Source organism: Protopterus annectens, chromosome 8.part1, assembly GCF_019279795.1.
Source record: "Protopterus annectens isolate FY-2018-M chromosome 8.part1, PAN1.0, whole genome shotgun sequence".
Taxonomy (NCBI): domain Eukaryota; kingdom Metazoa; phylum Chordata; order Ceratodontiformes; family Protopteridae; genus Protopterus; species Protopterus annectens.
Window position 1 is genome coordinate 92,462,299 of NC_056742.1, and position 20,360 is coordinate 92,482,658.

General features: G+C 44.2%; 1 protein-coding gene across 2 annotated transcripts in view; it reads right to left on the reverse strand.

Moving 5' to 3' along the window:
- The window catches only part of CDT1 (chromatin licensing and DNA replication factor 1), a 210,292-nt gene that overhangs the window by 121,961 nt on the left and 67,971 nt on the right, over positions 1-20,360 (reverse strand). For both annotated transcript variants that reach the window (XM_044081703.1, XM_044081702.1), the window contains exon 7: positions 18,200-18,388. In XM_044081703.1, coding sequence (XP_043937638.1) covers positions 18,200-18,388 — 189 coding nt within the window. The remainder of the gene's footprint in view (positions 1-18,199; positions 18,389-20,360) is intronic.

The following is a 20,360-nucleotide window of genomic DNA, read 5'->3' on the forward strand; positions in this document are numbered from 1 at the left end:
GAGAGGTTTGTCAGCCTGCTCAGTTCTAGGCCTTTTCTCTGCAGGTGGCTGAGAACCTCTGTCTGGGTGAGGCTGAGACCCCCTGATAAGAGAGATGAGGTCTGCAGCAAGAGACATTATCTGCTTATCAGAAGGGGCCTGGGCAGTAGGTTTAGGAAGGGCCTTGGCCTGGCTGGCGGCCTTGGCACGTGCATAGGCCTTGATTGACATGGATACAGGAGGCCTAGCTGCCCCACGTGCAGGAGTAACCTTGTCCACGGGAATGGTGTCGGGTAGATCCATAACTTCGGTTTCTGGAGGAAAATCAATAACCGGCACCGGTGTAGTCTCCGGGACCGAAGGACGTGCTACCGCTGTGTCGGCCTGGAGCGGTTGAATTACCGCTTTCGAAGGGACCGAAGCACTTGGAGGGTTTAGGAGAAATATCGGTAGAGGACGCGGGCCGCGGATGTCGGTCCCGGTCCTTACGCTTTTTGGAAATTTGTCGGTTGTTCCGACGGCATGATATAAACGAAGGATTCGCCGAAAAAGTCTTCGGCAAATTCTGCCCGGCGCCTGAGTGCGCGCTTATTAAAGCAAGCGCAGGCAGCAAAGGCAGAGACGTCGTGGTCTGGGCCCAGGCAAGGGAGGCAGTAAGAATGGAAGTCCTTATGAGGTATTTGTTTACCACAAGACAAACAATTAACTCTCAATTTGTTCTGACATCGGCTGAGGCAAGGAAAAAATGTTCCCCAACGGGGTACTTGGCTTTTAGACTACTTCGGTAACTGAAAACACAGGAGCTGACAGACCGGCACTTGAACTGCTTCTGCTTCGGGCACTGCACGGCAAGAAAGACTGAAGATGGCGTCTGCCGATGCCTTTATACTCCAGCCGTTCTGACGTCGGAGAGGAGGCAACACCAGCCGACGCCGGACCCGGACTTTGGAATCCGGCTGACCGAGGGCTGCCTGAGGCAGGACAACCCATATGTTATGACTGCAGTTGCATTCTTGAAGGACATCATATGCATGGCACCCAAGTATGCAAGCCCAATGGGAGAACATATGCATGGCACCCAAGTATGCAAGCCCAATAGGGGAACATATGCATGGCACGGTATGCATGAATTTGGTCGTACTGCCAATTGTCAAACATATGTTCAACTGCAGAATGCCAGTTTGGCATAACTGCAACGCAATTATGTCGAAATGCCAAACACCCCCCCCCCCTTTTTGACCCATGGCAGCGCTTGTTTAGGTGGTAGAGTGGTCATAAATGTAGACTTTTAAACATTCCGACCATTCGACATCTAAATCTTAGACATACAAGTTCAAAGAAGAACAACCTGTTTGACAATTGGCTGTATGACCAAATCCATGTAAACCATATGGCATCCAAGTATGCAAGCACAATGGGAGAATATATGTATGGCACCCAAGTAAGCAAGCCCAGGTGGTTTGGGATTTTTGCTTGGAAGTACTGCATAGATTTTAATATCACAAGTAGATCAAAGAAGTTTCATCAGGTAGATAAGCAAATGTTGGATGTTTGATGGGAAATATGTAACTGGAACATGTGTTTTGGGACAGTAATGAGTTGGCAGACTAAATCATGACAGTACTCAAATATTGGTGGAGCAAATGTCTTATTTTGAGCTGGAACACAGAATATGAACTGCCTAAACTACTAAAGACCTTAAGTTTAAAATTATGCTGGCTGCCAAAAAAATTAGAAAAATGGAAGTTAGTCTAAACCAACTTTATTTGAAGTGCTGAACACTAAAACTGGAAGAGGAACTTTACAAAAGGGAAGGGGCAAACTACACCGAAATAAATGGAATTTGTGGTAATACATGTAGAATAGCGTTCAGGAGTAATTGGCTTTAAAAAGGCAATAACTGATCAGCAATTCACTTAATGCTGGACTGACAAGAGATGTGATGTATGTGAATGGAAAAATGTTCTCTTTGCTATGAAAATATACATTTGACCACGTCTCACATCTTTATTAAGTTATAAATTTAAGAATCAAATCCATAGTGGAACTGCAGTCCTTGAACAGGAGAGAGAGTGAGCACAGTATTGTGGGGAAGATGCAGAGTTCAAGGCTGAAGTACTTCAGGGCAATCTCCATACTTTGGGGTATAGCAGAAGATAATTGTATCAGATGTTTGGAGGGGCAAAGCATCCTTGCATAAACTGTAAAACAGTAAAGCAACTCTGCATTCACTGCATCATGTACAACTGCGTTTTACTTCACAAAACTGCAGGACTGGTTTCACACTTGAGTTCGCCACAAAATCCTGGATGTAACTCTTGGGCATGTCTCTTTACAGGACAGTCATCCATATTAACACACTGGCAGGGCTAGACACCTGGCAATGTAAAACTTGGCTCTAGACAATGTCACTGTTGAACCAACACCCTGACCCCATATGTAAACATGGGAAAATGAATGATCAGTACTCTCAGGACTGTATTTGTAGTTTAAGCCAGGACAGTCTGGTACAAAAGCTTTTGCTAACCAAGTCAAAGATTCGTAATACAATATTCAACTTTGCACAGAATGCATGCTGAACAGCAAAATGCATAACAGAAACACTTTAGGCAGTTTCAATTAAAGAAAAACTTCACCCCCTCATACAGTTTAACTCTGCTTTTCTCCCTACAATATGGTTCCAGTATTGTGCAGGTACCAGAAACCTGCTTGTACCTTTTAAACTTATTTCTTTGCACTGGAGTCAAGGGAAGGGAAAGCCCATCTACTTTTCAACTCAACTTCTACTTTGCAGAAAAATTACACTACAGTGGGGAAAAGTACTGTACACTGCCATTTTGTATTTTGAAATTAAACGTAAACTTTCAGTACAAGCTTTCATGGTCTCAGTTAAATATAATTCAAAATTCTGAGCTTTCAGTATGTGAAGTAGACAAATATATATAGAAATTTTTACATACAAATACATGTTCTTATGCACACTTAGTTTCAATGAATGTTATCATACATTTTGTATTTTTTATACAATTTGGTATAAGCGTCTAAAGTTTAAGTGACCAATTGGATGGCTGTGTTCTTTTGGGTATTTAAAGGATGCTATTATTGCACTGAAGTGTTTATTCCCCAAAAACTTTGTGGATGTATATGTTTCAATAAACTATGGTATGCCTTCTGACTTCTACAGTCATTTTGTGGATTTTGCTAGTTTTACTGCAGATTGTGTTTACATATTTCCTTTGACTACAGTGCGTACATCTCATGTATTCCTCAACCCTAGTTGCCAACATAAGCTTGGTCTTGCCCATATAAAATTATATAGGACATACAGTAGCAAACCACTGTGCAACTTGTGCAGGTAAACTTCCCTGTTCTACCAAATTTTCTGCACAAGGGCAAACTGTACAGTCACCACAGGGACTAGTACCACCATCAAAATTAAACTGCATTCAATTAAACAGAATGACTACCAATACATCTGTATAACAAGAAAAACAGAGGAGCATTAAACTTTATGTTCATACTGACAGTACTATGCACCCCCCACTTTGATGGAAACTTTCAGCAGATAAAAATTGCTTAACTACACATGCATGTCACAATTACTTTATTTATAGGTTAATGCATCTGCGGTGATTTTATCTTCCCTAGAAGGCTTTTTGCAGGTGTTAGAAAATTATGCTTGTGAAAAGTTTTTTTTTGATAAAGACTGCAGTAATTTGTCTCCTCTCAGAATTATCAGATAAGGGACAGAAAAAATAGGTCCAAGACAAGTAATTGTAAAACAAAACCAAGTCACTCACCTTCTCCAAAACCATGTTTTTAAACAGGAATTCTCACACCAGCTCTAAATAGGCTTCCTGTTCAGAGGCACCCCCTATCCAAAACACCTAAAGTGTGAAGTTGCAAGGTTTATAATAGGAGACTTGGGCTAAGATAACGGTACCTCGAGATATTGCAGTTCCCCATTACAGCAGTGGTTCTTGGAAACTAGATTTCATCTCAGACTAGTTATGTCAAGAACTCTCCCAAGTTTCAAAATGAACTTAAGGCATGCAACTGGTCAGTACTAAAACATCTCCCCCCTATATGAAGCAGTAGCATACTTTTAACAAATTCCTAGCTATTCTTAGCTCCCATGCTCCCAGCTGCTCTATTAGAACCAAAGTTAATATTGCACCATGGCTTTCTAAAGATACCAAATCCAAAATTTCACTCCCAAAACAAAGCATGGGCCACCTACCAAAAACAAAAGCCCCACTTGAACTAAGATTCAGACAACTAAGGAATGACACCACATATCTTTAGGACAAAAAGAACCACTACCACCATCTACTGCAAAAACCCACAAACCTCAAAAGGTCTGGGTAGGAATAAACAAACTACTCCACCCAGGCCAAACCGCCACTCCACCACCCCCCCTCAGCCTTCCAACAACTCCCAGTAGACATTGCTAATAACTTCAACAGCGTCTTCAGAGACTATCCAGTCTCTAGCCAGCCAACTCACAATGGCTCTAATGTAGCCACACCCAGCACCCAAACATACTTTCCCTTCCAACCTATTCCTACTAAATTTATTCATGCCCTACTTAAGAAACTAAGACCCACCACCCTGGCTGCCGACCTCCTCCCAGACTATCTGCAAAAGGCTGACACCATAGCATACCCCATCTCAATCTTTATCAACAGAGCTACATCTGAAGCTACTGTACCCACTATATGGAAAATCTCCCATGTCATACCTCTCCATAAAGCAGGCAGTGCCACTGAACTGTCAAACTTTAGACCCATAGCTATTCTGTAACCTCTAGCTAAAATTATGAAGTGTGAACACATACAGCTCATGCACTACCTCACACAGAACTAGCCGTTTTCCAACTTTCAGCATGGCTTTAAGTCACACCACAGTACTACTTCTGCCCTCCTCTCTCCATCATTAACCATAACTGCAATAACAATCTCATCAGCACTCTAAAAACACACAATGAACGAAGTAACCAAACATCAGCACTCTGTATCTATCCAATGCTTTTGACATGGTTGACCACAAAATGCTTAAATACCTTGAAGGCCTTCTTAAACAACCATGCACTCCAATGGTTTCAATCCTACCTGCACGGCAGGCAACAGGCGGTCCTATGGCAGGACAAGCTATCTTCTCGCCTACCCAACACATTAGAAGTCCCCTAGGGCTCAATACTAGGACCCCTTTTCTTAATCTTTAATTACCTTCAGTCATCCCAGATGCTACCTGCATTCAATATGCGGATGACTCCACCTTGATTTGTTCTGACCTTTATTCACATTAACTCAAAATACCTTCAATACAGTGGAAAAAAGTCTCTCCAAACATCTAATCCTAAACCCCAACAAAACACATGTTGCTCCTTCTCCCCCACATGCAGGACCCCCTGCCATCTTTCAACATAACTGCTAACAATGGCACTATCTTCCCCCCAAACTACTGGGCGTCATAGCTGTACAGTTTTGTACCTACCATAAATGTAGATGTTAGTGTTCACACTGCTGCAGTCATTACACTTGAGTTATCCAGCAGTCAGGCGGTCCCACAGTCTGCCAGAGTTCCAAAGTCTTGGTCCGGCATCTGTTGCCATCGCTTCCTCCCTGACTTCAGTGCGCCAGGGGTATACACGATGCATCAGACACCATTTTCATTTTTCTTGCCCCAGATGCAAGGTCCCCCCCAAGTAGGTAGGCCATACATATTGCTAATAAAACATACATCAAAAATAAAAATACCTTCAGTTACAAGCAAATACCAAAGGTTGTACAGGATAGAAAGGTATAGATAAGTCCAGCTAGGACAGAGGGGGTGGAGGGAGGGTAACCTGGACTGCAGCAGTATGAACACCAACATCTACATTTATGGTAGGTACAAAACTGTACTATGTTCTACATTTATGGTAGGTACAAAACTGTACTACGTTAGTGTTACACTGCTGCAGTCATTACACTTGGGTAGAATCCCAAAGCTAAGGGTGGGTGGCTGGTCTATAGAGAGTTAGAATTAGCTATGAGGCCCTGCAGAACTGCAGTGGCAAATCCTGCTCTGGATTTAGAGTAAAAAGAGGCAAGTGGTAATGCTGGGTAAAGGTGTGCACTGAACTCCAAGTTGCAGCCTCCAAAATTTCCTTGGTTGGTACTCCTGAGAAAGGCTGTTGGAAGTGGCTGCTGCTCTGGTAGAATGTGGCCTAATGTTATTAGGGACTGATTTTCCATGCTGTGTGTAGCAGTAACGAATAGTGTCCTATCCATTTGGAAATAGTTTGCTTTGAGATAGCCTTGCCCTGTGATCCTGCAGCATATGCTACAAACAGTTGCTCAGTTTTCCTGAAAGCTTTTGTTTTGTCCAAGTAGAAGCGTAGCTGCCTGTGCATGTCCAAAGAGTGCAGAAGTTTCTTCCCTTTATTCTGGGGGTTTGGATAGAAAGTTGGCAAATGGATGGTTTGGTTAAGAGCCACACTAGATACCACCTTTGGCACGAAGGTAGGGTTTGTCCTTAAAGAAACCCCGTCCTGATGAAAAGGTCCCACTGCCATTAATACCTGTAGCTCAGACTCTGTGCTGAAGTTACTGCCAGGAGCAGAGCTGTTTTCCATGATAAAAATTTTAGATTGGCTGTATTGGCTGGCTCAAAAGGTGGCAAGGTCAGTTTCCAAAAGTGAATTGAGGTCCCACGTTGGTGCTCTTCGGGGCGGTCTTGTTTTAGCCCCTCTGAGGTACTGCTTTAGCAAGGGACGAGAGAATAAAGGAGGACCCATGTTGTAATGAGCTGAAATGGCAGAGGTGTGGATCTTAATTGATGAGAAGGCTAGGCCTTTGTCAAGCTTCTCAGTCAAGTATTGTAAAATCTGAGGAATGTTTGGGACAAGAGGGTCAAGGCTTTGAGCCTGGTTCCAGGCACAGAATCTCTTCCATTTTTCTGAGTAAGATTCCCTGGTGCTAGGCGGGCTCCTGGCCTCCAAAATGACATCCATAACAGCTTTAGAGAGGTGTTGCCTGTTTGACTAATGAATCTGCCATGCAGTCAGGTTTAGGGTTTTGAGCTGACTGTGCAGAACCCGATTGTTTTGTTGAGTCAGGTGGTGTGAAATTTGAGGCAAAATCCATGGTGGGCCTTAAGCAAAGTTCTTTAAGATTGGATACCAGTGCTGGCGTGGCCAGTCTGGAGCAATCAATCTGTTTTTGTCTGGCTTTTAGGAGTACCTTTGAAAGGAGAGGCAGTGTGGTGGCAAGGCATAAACTTAGGCTTTTCCAGCTGAACAAAAGAGCATCCACTTTCCATGCTTGTGTGGCAAGTCCTTGTGCAGAATTTTTGTAGGTGGCAATTCAGTGGGGGGGCAAAAAGATCTAGGTCTGGGCACCCCCATTTTTGCATTACCATGCTGAAGATTTGTGGATTCAATTTCCATTTGTGAGGGTCCATGATATTTCTGCTGAGAGTCTGCCAGAGTATTTTTCTTTCCTGGCAGGAATTGTGCTTGCAAATGAACTTGATAAGTTAGAGCAGTGTTCCACAAGGTCATGGCTTGCCTGCATAGGGGATAAGAATGAGCGCCCCCTTGCTTATGTACCACATTACTGTGGTGTTGTCAGTCTTTAATAATTGTCCTGGATGCAGAAGGTCCTTGAAAGTAGTTGGGGAATTTTGAACAGCCAACATCTCTTTTTGATTGATGTGAAGATGCATTTGGTCTGTGGTCCACTTGCCCAGAGTAAATTTTCCTGCCATGTGTGCTCCCCAGGCATAATCTGAAGCATCTGTTAGACTCTGCCTGGCTGTGGGTACAGTGAAAGGCTGACCCTTGAGGTGACATGCCTGTGCCCATCGAAACTTCTGTTGTAGGCAGGGAATTACTGGTATTACTGTTTCTAAACAGTGAGTGTGTAGAGTCCAAACACTTAAGTACCATTGTAATTTTCTCATATGCAGTCTGGCATATGGAATTAGTATGCAGGATGCCATGAATCCCAGGCCTGCCGAATTTTTCTTGCAGGGAGATGGGACTTTTTTCTAGTAATTGAAAATATTGAGTCAGTTGTCCTCATTTGTCTGGTGAGATAAGCCATCTGAGCAGTTGTATCCAAGTTGGCACCCAGGATTATTCTGTTGAGGGCACTAGTTTTGACTTTTCATTTACTGTGTACCCTACAGAAATTAGCAACCTTTTTACAAATGCCAGATGCTTTAGAAGAATGTCCTTTTTCTCTGCTTGAAAAAGACAGTCGTCCAGGTATGGATATATTTGAATTCCTTTTTGTCTGCAAAATGCAATTACTGGTGCAATTACTGGTGCCAGGCACTTTGTAAAGACCCTGGGCGCAGTAGATAAGCCAAAGGGCAGTGCAGAGAATTGGTAGTGCATTGTACCCACTGAATCTGAGGTATCTTCTGCAATCTTGTCTGATGGGGACATGCAGGTATGCCTCTGAGGTCCAGAGTAACAAGCCAAGCCTTCTTGCCCAGCATGGGAAGAAGCTGCTGTAGTGTCATTTTGAATTTTGGAACATCCAGGCAAGTACTACAGTTGAAAGGTCTAGTATTGGTCTCAAGGCTTTGTCCTTTCTGGGGACCAGGAAGAGTCTTTAGTAGAATCCTTTAATAGCTTTCATGTCCATGAGGGCTGAAATTTGTTTTTGAGCCTCTGCCCATTGATTGTGGCAGGTTTGGCATTCCCTTTAGCCTTGGTAAAGTGTGAAAGTGGAACTTGTATCCTTGAGACAATAATCAGAACCCATTTGTCTTGGGTGATTGTTTACCAATTTTGAGAAAAAAAGTGCTAGTTTCCCCCCTAAGGGGGCTGCCAAAAGGGAAGTGCTTGGCATACGAAGGGGGAAGTCATTGGGACAGTTTCCAATAAGGTTGAGACTTGTCCTCTCCTTTTGGGTTGAGGTACAGACCCCCCCCACTGTCGTAGTCTGTAAGAGCCTTGGGGTTGAGGTCTTCCTCTTAGGCATCTGTATCTGCCTCTCTGTGGCCTGACACTGGAACAGACCAATTCTTTGTAGGCCAGTTTCTGCTAAATCGAGGTGGCTGTACCTGTGTTTTTGTCTTGGCTGTTGCTTTAATGGTAAGTTGTGAAGGTCTGAAAACACCCTCAGAAGCAGATTCCTGCTCAGCGGCTCCGGACCCATCTGAGGGATTAGTTTCCGTAGGCCCAATACCTTGAGTTTCCAGAGGCCTAGTTGTCTCCACGTGGGAGTCTGAGGCGGCCTGTGGCTCTGAGGTAGCGGGTGTCAGGGGCTGCAAAAGCACCTCACTGAGAACCGGCGACTGGCCTAGAAGGGGCTTGGTCTGTTTAGGACCTCGGATGCTAGTCTTTGCTTTTATGAATAGCAGTCTGTTGATCCAACGGCATTGTATAACTGAACCTTCAGCCAAAGTAGTGCAAAGCAAAATCAAAACGTAGTTTTACAGGGAGTTTGTTAAATCTAGCACAAAACCGACTACTGACGTCGTGATCAGGGCCTAGGCATGGAATACAGTAAGAGTGGAAGTCCTTATGAGGTATTTGCTTCCCACAAGAAATAATTAACTTTTTCTGACATCGGTCTGAGGCAAGAAAAAAAAAAAGTTTCCCCAACAGGGTACTTAGCTTTATTGAAGACTTCGGATCTGAAATTAGAGACTTCGAAAATCTTAGGAGTCGTCCGACTGGCACTTGCGAACTGCTTTTGCTTCGGGCACCGCATGGCAAGAAAGACTGAAGAAAATGGCGTCGGATGCATCTTGTATACCCCTGCAGCACTAACGTCAGGGAGGAAGCGACAGCAACAGACACCGGAACAAGACTTTGGAACTCTGTCCGACTGCAGGACCGCCTGATGGCAGGATAACCCAAGTGTAATGACTGCAACAGTGTAACACGATGAACATCCAGAAGTTTGATGCTCATAACTATCAAAACCATTAATAAAAAAGACTTTGCTCTCTTCACAGAATCAAACCTTTCCTTACCCCACTTGCTAGAACTGCAATTGCCCGTTCCCATCTATCAACTCTAAGCCTCACCTCTTTTCTCCAACTTAAAGATCTTCATAAACTATCATCCTGCTAGAACCACAATGCCAGATTTGCTACTGGCACAGCCTACTGGACACACCACTGTCAACCTAAACTGCCTAGTATGGCTTGAACTGCCAAGCCTACTGCAGTTCAACCAGCTAGTGGTACAAAGTCCTTTACCAACCAGAAAATACACCTGCACTAAAAAATATCAGCCCTTACACCAGCACCCGGCCACTGCGATCATCCACTAGACAAGTTCAAACATACAAATCCAGCTACTCATCTGGGGACTGTTTGCCAACTCTGTTGGAAAAATACGGAACAGACTCCCAGCTGACGACCCTAGAACCCTAACTCAATTCAAAAACAAACTCAAGAAATACTTCAAAACTCATTGGTTATGTCCATGCATTAACCCAGACTAGTGACCTCTCTTTCTTAGGTGACCTTCTTAGGTGCCTTACCTTAAACTACTTCTAACTTTCTACCACTCCATTTCAGGAAGGTAGAATTGTATAACTGCTGCTCAGTGAGTCTAACCCGAATGTAATGTCATGCAGGTTTAACTTTAAAAATAAGTTTTATAATGTGCATCTTGGAGCTTTTCTCCCCGGTCCTCATGAAACCAACTGATCTCACCAATATACTGGCAAATAGGTGCAAACTTTACCCCACCCTCACCCCCTAAAGGGCCCGTATCTATACCAAAAGATAGCACTGCCCCTGTAATCAGACACTCAGGTGAAAATAGCACTTTAAAAGGAAAAAACACAGCATCCATGGGACCAGACAGCATACCAGGCTACATGTTGCATGAACTCAAAAACAAACTAATCCCTCACCTAAATACCATGTTCAATCACAGCCTCACCTCATGCTATGTGCCCACTGAGTGGCGCACGGCAACAGTTGTCCTGCTTCACAAGGGAGGAGCCACCACCGACCCTGGGAACTATTGCCCCATCAGCCTGACTAGTCTCATCTGCAAGGCCATGGAGCGCATCATGGAACTCAACACTGGGAACCTACAAACCCTAGACCCTACCCAGTTCATACAGGGCAGGTCATGTCTTCTAAACCTGGTTGACTTTCGAGACATCACTAAAGCAATGTGAGGGAAAGGTGGTCCACACGGCATGCCTTGACCTTGCAAAAGCTTTAGATATTCCCCACCTCGGGAATTATAGACAAACTCGCCAACCTAAATATAAACCCCTACATTACAAGATGGGCTGCTAACTGGCTCACTGACAGAACCCATACAGTGAAAACTCCAAGCCTGTGACAAGTGGAGTACCCCAGGTACTATGGCCAAGTTTGCAGACTACTGCAAACTGGGTGCCATAACAGAGACTCCTAACGTAGATCTCGTTCAAAAGGGTCTCAGTGAAACATACATGGTGCCAAAATCATGGCCTCAAGCTAAATGCCAAAAACTGCATACTCATCCGCTTCGTGAAAAACCAAGTACCTATGAATTACCACATAGGTGGCAGCTCAGTTAAGTGCGAGGAGACCTAGGGACCCAGGTGGATAGTAACCTCAGGTCGATAATCACATCACTAAAGTGGTCAGAAAATCCTTCATGGCCCACCTTAAAGGGGGTTGCATCTAGAAAAAAGGAAGATTGTCCCCCTCTACTCATCACTCAGACCCATTTAGTACAATGCACCATTTGGGATGTACCTTACTAGACATCTGCAACAACTGGAGAGGCCTCAAAATACCTCACCAAGAGGATAATGGGCCTAACAGATGCCCTATGCTACCAGGCTAAAAAAACGTCAACTGTACTCTGTTGCACGCTGGCTACTCGGAGGTGATCTCTGCCCGACATTACAAGGCTGTGTCAAACCCCGAATTGCTGGAAATGCTCCAGCAAAGGAAAGGCAATCTACCAGAGCTACATGCTCTAGGGACCTTAACCTGACCTCAATAAACAGGACTTGGACAGATTAGTGTCAGATTCCCCTTACTCTGGAATAAGGTCCCCATATAATTTGGGGCAGAGCTCCTCATTAGCGGTCTTAAAGAGGAATCTTGAGTGGATGGGAACAGGAAATTCACCCCGGGAATCACTTCTGTGGCCCTGCTAGACAGATGCAAGTAACCAAGTCACGGGCGCAAGACGAAACATTTTGGCTAGGCTTAATTATGCCCCAAGGCCAATAGCCTAGTACGTACATATGAAACGTAATTATACAGGCACTTGCAAACAGTACAGTTCACTCCTGCAAAGAATGAACCACTGCTGAGAGCACAAATGGAAAAAAAATTTATACAGGAGAGCATATAAGGTTCTCCCACCATGGCAGGCAGCAAAATCATATAGTACTGCTCATTGCATATTTTTATAAAATATCGGGCACTACTGCCAATGTGATGCAAATCAGGGTCAGAAATTGACCTGTCCCAAGCATCAAATGCACGACGTACCACCAAGCAAGGTTTATACTAGCAGCAGCCTACACAGCTGCTTCTGTACATGACAGCAAGAATGTCATAATGGACACTGGTGTCAAAAACAGCAAGTCAGACAGAAGACTAGAATGCACAGTATTTGAGGTAGTGACAGATCTGTTAAAGTTCCAACTCCAAACAGGGACCAGAAGTTATTTGCAATGTGTTTGACAGTAAAACATGACAGTCTGCCTGCACCACTTCAAGTTCTATACAAAACGCTACAGACACCAAGTCATTAGAATGATGAGTCACAGAAGGTATTGCACAGTAGATAAATTATATCCAAACATACTGCCAAATACTGAAAGCAGATGCATCTCCTTGAAAGAGATGAGAAAGTACAGTTGTGTACACTTACCATAAATGTAGATGCTAGTGTAATCATTGTTGCAGGCCTAACCAATAGGTTATCTGGCTCCCGGTAGCCCTCGATCAGCCAGAATACCAAAGGTAAGTAAATATGACATCGGCTGTCAGTTGTAAAGGACATCCAATACAAAAGGAGGCAGCCAAAATCAATTCCTCAATCTTTGCGTAACAGTCAGAAGCCCCCAGAAAACTTGGCTTAAAACAAAGCAACTTTGGCAAATACCAAATTTAGCCTGTACCTTAGGAAAAGAGAAAGTACCAAAAAGGGGGAAGGAGGGAGGGAAACCAGGACTACAAACAGTGAACACACTAACATCTACATTTATGTCAAGTGTACACAACTGTACTAAGTTTGTGTTTCACTGTTGCAGTCCTAACCAATGGGTTGATTACCAAAGCACAGAGAAAAGGGAGAAACCAACAGGATCAAAGATTGGACAGAATGCCCTGCAGAACAGGAGTGGCAAACCCTGACCTGGCTCTAGAAAACAATGGCAAATTCTAATGCTTTGTGAAAGCATAAACAGAAGACCATGCGGCAGCCTCCAAAAAAAGTCTTTAGTAGGGACACCCCCCTTAAAGCTGCAGAAATGGAATCTGCTCTTGGGGAGTGGGTCCTAACCCCTTGAGGGGGAACCTTGTCTTGAAAGGAACAAAGTAATACAATGTGCAATCCATTTAGAAATTTGATGCTTAAAAATAGCTTTGCCCTGAGCTCCAGGGGCAAAACTGACCAATAACTGCAGATTTCTGAAGGCCTTTAATCCTGTCCAGGTAAAACCTCAGCTGTGTGCACATAGGATCCTTTCACCTCTATTTCAAGGATTAAGAAAGAAAGTAGGAAGGTGTAGGAGGGGTTGGTGCTCAGGGAGACCCTATCTGCATGGAAAAAAGACTTTACAGCCATCAAAGCTTGCAGCTTCAAAACCCTCCTTGCTGAAGTTGTAGCCAAAAGGAAAGCAGTCTTCCAAGAGGAACTTTACATCTGCAGTGTCAGCTGGCTTACAAGAAGAGTGAGTTGCTCTAGAACAAAATTAAATTAAGAAACCATCCTGGAGTAGGTGCCCTTCTGGGAGGTTTCAAGTTGCAAGCACCTCTTAGAAACATTTTCATCAGGGCATGAGAAAATGGGTTGCTCAAAAGAACAATGAGCAGAAATGGCTGAAGCATGGATCTTGATAGAGGAAAGGCCACCTTGAAGCAAATCAGCCAGGTATTCCAGGATCAGAAGGGTAGGTAGAGAAGATTCCCCTCTAGCCTGCATCCCATGAGAGACTCCTTCCCATTTGCCAGTGTAGGACTTCCTAGTGCTTGGCCTCCTGGCCTCCTCAGCACATTAACCACCTGCTGAGAAAGGGAAGAAAGGATGGATACATACAATGAGCCATGCTGCCAAATGGAGAGACTGAAGATGACTATGTAGAATGTTTCCCCCTTCCTGAACCAAAAGATCTGGCTTCAGAGGAAGACACCAAGAAGGAACTTGGGAGAGACTGAAGCAGTGGATAACAATGCTGTCTGGAGCTGTAAGAACAGCCCTTGGTCGTTCGTCCCTGATCAATACTCTGGAAGAGGAGGAAGGCAAACTGACAGCAGTGTCCAAGGGAAGGACAGATCATCCCCTCTTCAGGCTCTGCTGTGATGCTGTCTGGTGCAAAAAAAAAAAAAAAAAAAAAAAAGGTAGAAGGTGGTTGTCTGGGAAGGAGAAAAATCCACCGGAGGAGTGCCCCAACGTTGAATGATGCTGTAAGACTGCTCTGTTCAGTTGCCACTAGTGTGAATCCAGGGTCTGTCCGCTCAACTGGTCTACCAAATCATTGAGCCTCCCTGGAAGAAACTGAGCTAGGAGATGCAGGCCTAAGGATGCTATGGACCAGAGATTCATGCTTTGCCTGCACAGCGGGTAAGAATGAGTCACTCCCTGCTTGTTGATGTACCACATGACTGGTGTGTTCTGAGAGTTCCTGGAGAAAGAAAATGCTTGAAAGCTAGTAAAGCCTGCTGAACTGCTATAAACTCCTTCAGATTTATGTGCAGGTGCATCTGCTGGGCATTTCAACGTCCCTGTACGCATCTGCCATCCAGGTGAGCTCCCAGGCATAGTCAGATAAGTCTGTGATAAGAACTAGAGTGGCAGGGGGTGGGCGAAAAGTCAGGCCTTTGTTTTGTAGACAGGCTGTTTGCAGACATTGAAGCAGAGCAATCATATCCAGGTCCTGTGTGTTGACACTAAAGGTTCTTGAGGTACCATTGCAATTTCTTCATATGCAGTCTTGCATACGGAATACAAGAGACCATGTATCCCAGAGCTTGCAAGGAGCTGGGACAGGCTTGCCAAATCTTTGAAGTAAACCGAAAGAGTTGCCCGCTTCTCCTGGGTGAGATATCTAGGCGGCTGTGTTCAGACTCACTGCCAGGAGCGTAATCTCCTTGGATGACACCATTTTTGATTTTCTCCGAGTGTAACCCAGGGAAGAGAAGTCTTTACAAATCCTAGATCCTTTAACAGCTGTTCTTCAGAATTTGCTTGAATTAGACAGTCGTCCAAGTATAGATAAATCTGAATTTTCTTCAGCCTGCCAAAAAAAAAAAAAAAAAAAAAAAAAAAAAAAAAAAAAAAGACTGGAGCCAGGCACTTTGTGAAAATTCTGAGAGCAGTAGACAAGTCAAAGGGCAGTGCAGAGAATTGATAATGTTGCTTGCCCACTCTGAAACAAAGGTATTGCCTGCAACTTTCCCTGATGGGATGTGCAGATAGCTTCTTTGAGATCCAAAGCTACCAGCCAGGAGTCCTTTTCCAACATTGGCAGCAACTGATGTAGAGGGAGCATTTTGAACTTTGAATTACCGAGAAAGAATTCAGAATGGATAGATCTATGATAGGACACCAGGTGCCTTTTTTTGGCACTAGGAAAAGTCTGGAATAGAAACCCTGGCCAGGAACAGATTCTATTGCTCCCAGATAGAATTTGTCTTTCTACTTCTGCCCTTTGGTTTGCAGGTCTGTCTGGGAATCCTTTGGGTACTGGAAAGGTGTGGAAAGAACCTGTGTCCTAGGGACACAGTTCTGAGTACCCCATTTGTCGTCCGCGATTGTAGCCCAGACATTTGCAAAAAAAAAAAAAAAAAAAAAAAAGGGCCAACCTTCCCCCTAAAGGACTCTCTGGGCAAGCACAAACAGGCAGACGTTGGATACAGAGTCATTGAGAATGTTTGGATTGAAATGTAGGCTTAGAACTTCCTGCCTTGGAAGTGGAAGCATGCAAACACTTGTACCTTTGAGGGGTAGCCACCTGTCCCCTAGAAGATCTGTAACCTAGTCCTAAAACAGTTCTTTCTGCTGGTATCAGGAAATCAGCAACTCTTAGAAGGGTAATTCTTGCTAAAGCAGAGTAGGTTGAACTTGCAGAAAGTCCTTAACTGTTTGCGTAGACGTGGCCTTATCCTCCATCTTCTTGAGCACACTCTCTGCTTTGCTGCCAGAAAGCCTGTCCTTATGCAAAGGTGCATCTAAAAGCTTAGCCTTGACAGGCTCTGGAAGGGGCTTGCTCCCGGAGCCAAGCGTGCCTTCTAATAATGGATTCTAAAAGCTTCTTGCAGGGCTACAGCTACTGGATGTCAAAAATCAAAATGTAATGAATGTTTATATTGACAAGATTGGCAATATTCAGCAAATCCCGCATATCCTTACTCTCTGCCAAGAGGCACACTTGCAATCCTAGACTTAATAGCCTCCAAGGTGTGCTGCTGGTACTTAAGCATATGGAAAAGGTCAATTAGTAGACCTAATAAGAGTGGCAGAGGTATAAGCTTTTACCCCACCTATCTAGGTTCCTAGATTCCGTGTCAGAAGGAACAGGATTTTTGATAAGTGGCCAACTCCTTTAAGGCCTTAAGAAATCACCTCTGGATCAGCCAACGGGTTCCTGAAAACAAACAAATGAGAATCAGGGACTCTCTAGTACCAGTCAAGTTTCCTGGGAGCAGAAGGAACCAAATTTGGAGTAAAGGAATTTTCCAGAAAAACAAACTACTTCCAACACTGGAGGAATAGCTAGAGGCTTATGCAGAGGCAAATCCAAAAACTCCCCAATCCTTTTCTTAGATTGGGGATAATCCTGATGTTCCCATTTAAAATGCTCCCTGAGAGCATCACCAAAAGAGAAATTCCTCTGTAGGAGAAGCAATGGAATCCTCTGCATCTGAATCCTCAAAAGGAGAAAAAAACTTGAGAAACTTCCTCTTCATCAACAGAAATGCTAGAAGTATCAAAACCCGAATAAGAGCCTCAGGAGAGACATCCCTACCCCTTTTAGGAGGCTGTCAACCCCTAATAGAGAGTCAAAAGGTCATTAGCCATTTTAACCATTTGGGATTGAGGGGAACGAGAGGAAACTGGAGCCCGCTTTTTCACAGGCTTACGACTGGAAGATTTACCTGCAAGTCTAAAGGAGTTAGAGGCCTGGCAACTGCCAAAGTCGCAGCAGAGGTATTCTGTATGAGCTAGCAGCAGAGGTATTCTGTATGAGCTTGCTGTCCGAATGAACTGAGGCCTCGGATACTGGAGTTAGCTTAGCAGCTCCAGATCCAGCTAAAGGGGTGACAGGCAGAAGATCAGAAGACAAGAGACACAGGCTTGGGGACTCTGAAATGGTCTCAGGCCTGCTGTTGAAAATATGCAGGCTGCAAAGGCACCTCAGTGGCTACCGCAGGACTGATTACCAATTTATCAGAGGACCTGACCCTTGGAAGCCTGTCGCTGTCCTTTATCCTTGCAATTTAGGGATATCCTAAGCCTGAAGACAAGCGGACACCATACCGACAAACTTAAGCCAAACCCCAAAATGTTTAGCTAAAAGCTTAGCCAGACAACGAATAGTATGCGGATTAAAGGAAGCACAGAGATCACAATTAGGAATGTCGTGGTCAAGGCCTAAACAAATACAATAGGAATGAATATCTCCATGGGGAATCTACTTTCCACAGTTAAGACAAATTAACCTTTGACATTCGTTAAGGCAAGAAAAGAGGATCCCCAATGGGATACTTAGCTGTAGTGGACTTCAACTTTGTAGTCAGAAACCAAAAATGTAAACCGACTGGCACTCCTGCAAAAAAAGCTTTTGCTTCTGGCTCCACAGCAAGGAAGACTGAGGAAGCAACATTGGCTGCCTCCTTTTCCCATCAGACATCCTTTACAACAGACAATGTCATTTACTTACCTTTGGTATTCTGGCTGAGGGCTACTGGGAGCTGGATAACCCATTGGCTAGGACTGCAACAGTGAAACATGATTAACATAAAGCATGAATGTCCAATACACTTGAACTTACTCTAGTATCATGTTCCAAAACCTTACCTTGGGAGACATTAGGCTGCGTGCACGGTTTAGTACTTCCTGAGCAGTGGTGATCTGTTCCACGTGGGGAGGTCTTGGAAGGTCAGCTGGAATTACGTCTGGCACTTCATCCACCTTAAACCGTGGATGCCATCTGGTAAGCTGGTCATCTGGGACATTCATCGGGGGGCTGAGAGAGTTCAAGAAAGCCTAGAGAATGAAAGGACATTACACAATTTGAGATCACACAAAGGCAGACAAGTTACAAGTTAACAACTTTAGAAACTAAAGGCTAGACAAGTACGCAGTTATCAAGTGGAACCTCTAGCTGCACAGAACCAACCAGCTGACCAACACATCTGGTAGCATACCCCCCCCCCAATATGTGTTTTGTACACTTCAGTGGACACCACAAAATCTGTTTAAGCCCCTCCCCACCACAAAATCTGTTTAAGCCCCTCCCCCACATATTTAACAGGCCAGTGGACCATTACAGGGGCAAACCCAGTACTTGCTGGCAGTAAGTCAGCCCTCTGAAATGTGATCCAGCACAAGGTATAGTTCACAAAAATGATCATGAACCAAGTACTTTCAGCAAAGTAGTGTACTGGCTGCACTAAGGCTTCATAAATAAATCTAACAGAACAGGGGGTATCAACACAGTCACTAATTTTTCCATGTACAAGCCACAACAGCACCCAGTGTTTCCAAAATACTCAAGTCCACTGTCTTCCAAGAATCCAAAAACACAGCCACTGTCACCAGTCCCCTACTCAGAAAGGAAGGGCATAAGAAACTGACACCAACACAAAGCTCTCCCTCCAATCTCACTCAGCTGGTGTAGTCCTCAAATACTGCAAACCATGAACAAAAATTGTTTTTCTGCAGATCTAAAACTAAGGTGGCAGTGTTTACTTCCGCAGGGTAGGGGTTGCTCCCTCTTACCTGCAAACAAGAGGTCTGTGCACAAAAGTCTTTGGGGTGGCAAGAACAGTCCTTGTGCCAAAAGCATCAAGTTTAGTGAGACTCAGTCTCACAACCCCCCCCCCCCCATTTGATAAATGGTATATGCAGTCCAGAAAGCTTGACATCTACCTACACTACAGCAAAAACGCTCAACTTAAACCCCACAGAGCTACAAATTCCTGAGAAAGATGCAAAGGGCAGTAGACCTTCCTCTGTACTACCTATAAAAAGATTACAACTTGGTCAGGTTCATAACAGCATCAGAGTTTAGCATCTCATGCACGCCACAAAAGGCCACTACCCTCCATGTTGTAGTAAGTAATCCTCAATCTTCACTGCCCTTAATGCCTGAAGTCTTCCATTCCATGCTAAATCTTCCCACCCAAAACTACTACTCACCATTCAGTCTCACTAAAATGACTCTGTGTGAAGCTGAAAGCAATGGGATCTGGATTTTAAAGAACTAGCTGGAGCGGTTGAGTGGCAGTACCTATACCATATTACAGACTTGTATCCCTGCAAATGAAAAGGAAGTGGTGGTGGAATTTAACAGGCTGGCCTAAATTGGTTTTGTTTACTCCCAACTAGGATACTTACCCCATTTGCAGCTATAACCCATCCTACACGCACCCCCCCTTCCATATTCCTTGCCCATTTGGGCCAGCCTGGGAGAAATGAGACATTTAACTTATTGCCAGACAACCAAGAAGCTACTTAGTCTGCCAATACCATTCAAGTACAATTATAAAACCTTCAGTTTGGAAGGCTTCCCATTCTGCCAGTTACCCCCATAAACCCAAATCACAGCTCCCCCTAAATTTCTATACTGGTGCTCCTCCCTTTCCTCAGTCAATCCCTTTGGACTTTTTAGTAACCATTCTTTGTGCCTTCTCCAGCAGCCCAATTTGTCTTTGTATGTTGTCCAAAAACAAGACAATGCCTCTTGTATTAAGTGTGGTGGTGACCTGAAGAGCTGCATTTCCTTACACCTGAACTTTGGGCCCCTAGGTTCCTGCTCTCCTGTGTAGTGTCCCATGGCTCAATTCTGACAAAATTATCCCAGATAATTCTTCAGAGGCCTTTGCAGAACACCTTCCATACTGCATCATGGCCCAGGTTTGTTTCCACCTTTAGAGCTTTGCTTTTTCTCCTCTGAACCCATGTTGCCATTTTTCGTTGTACTCAGATGTTTAAGGTGCAAGTTTGTGTAGGTGGT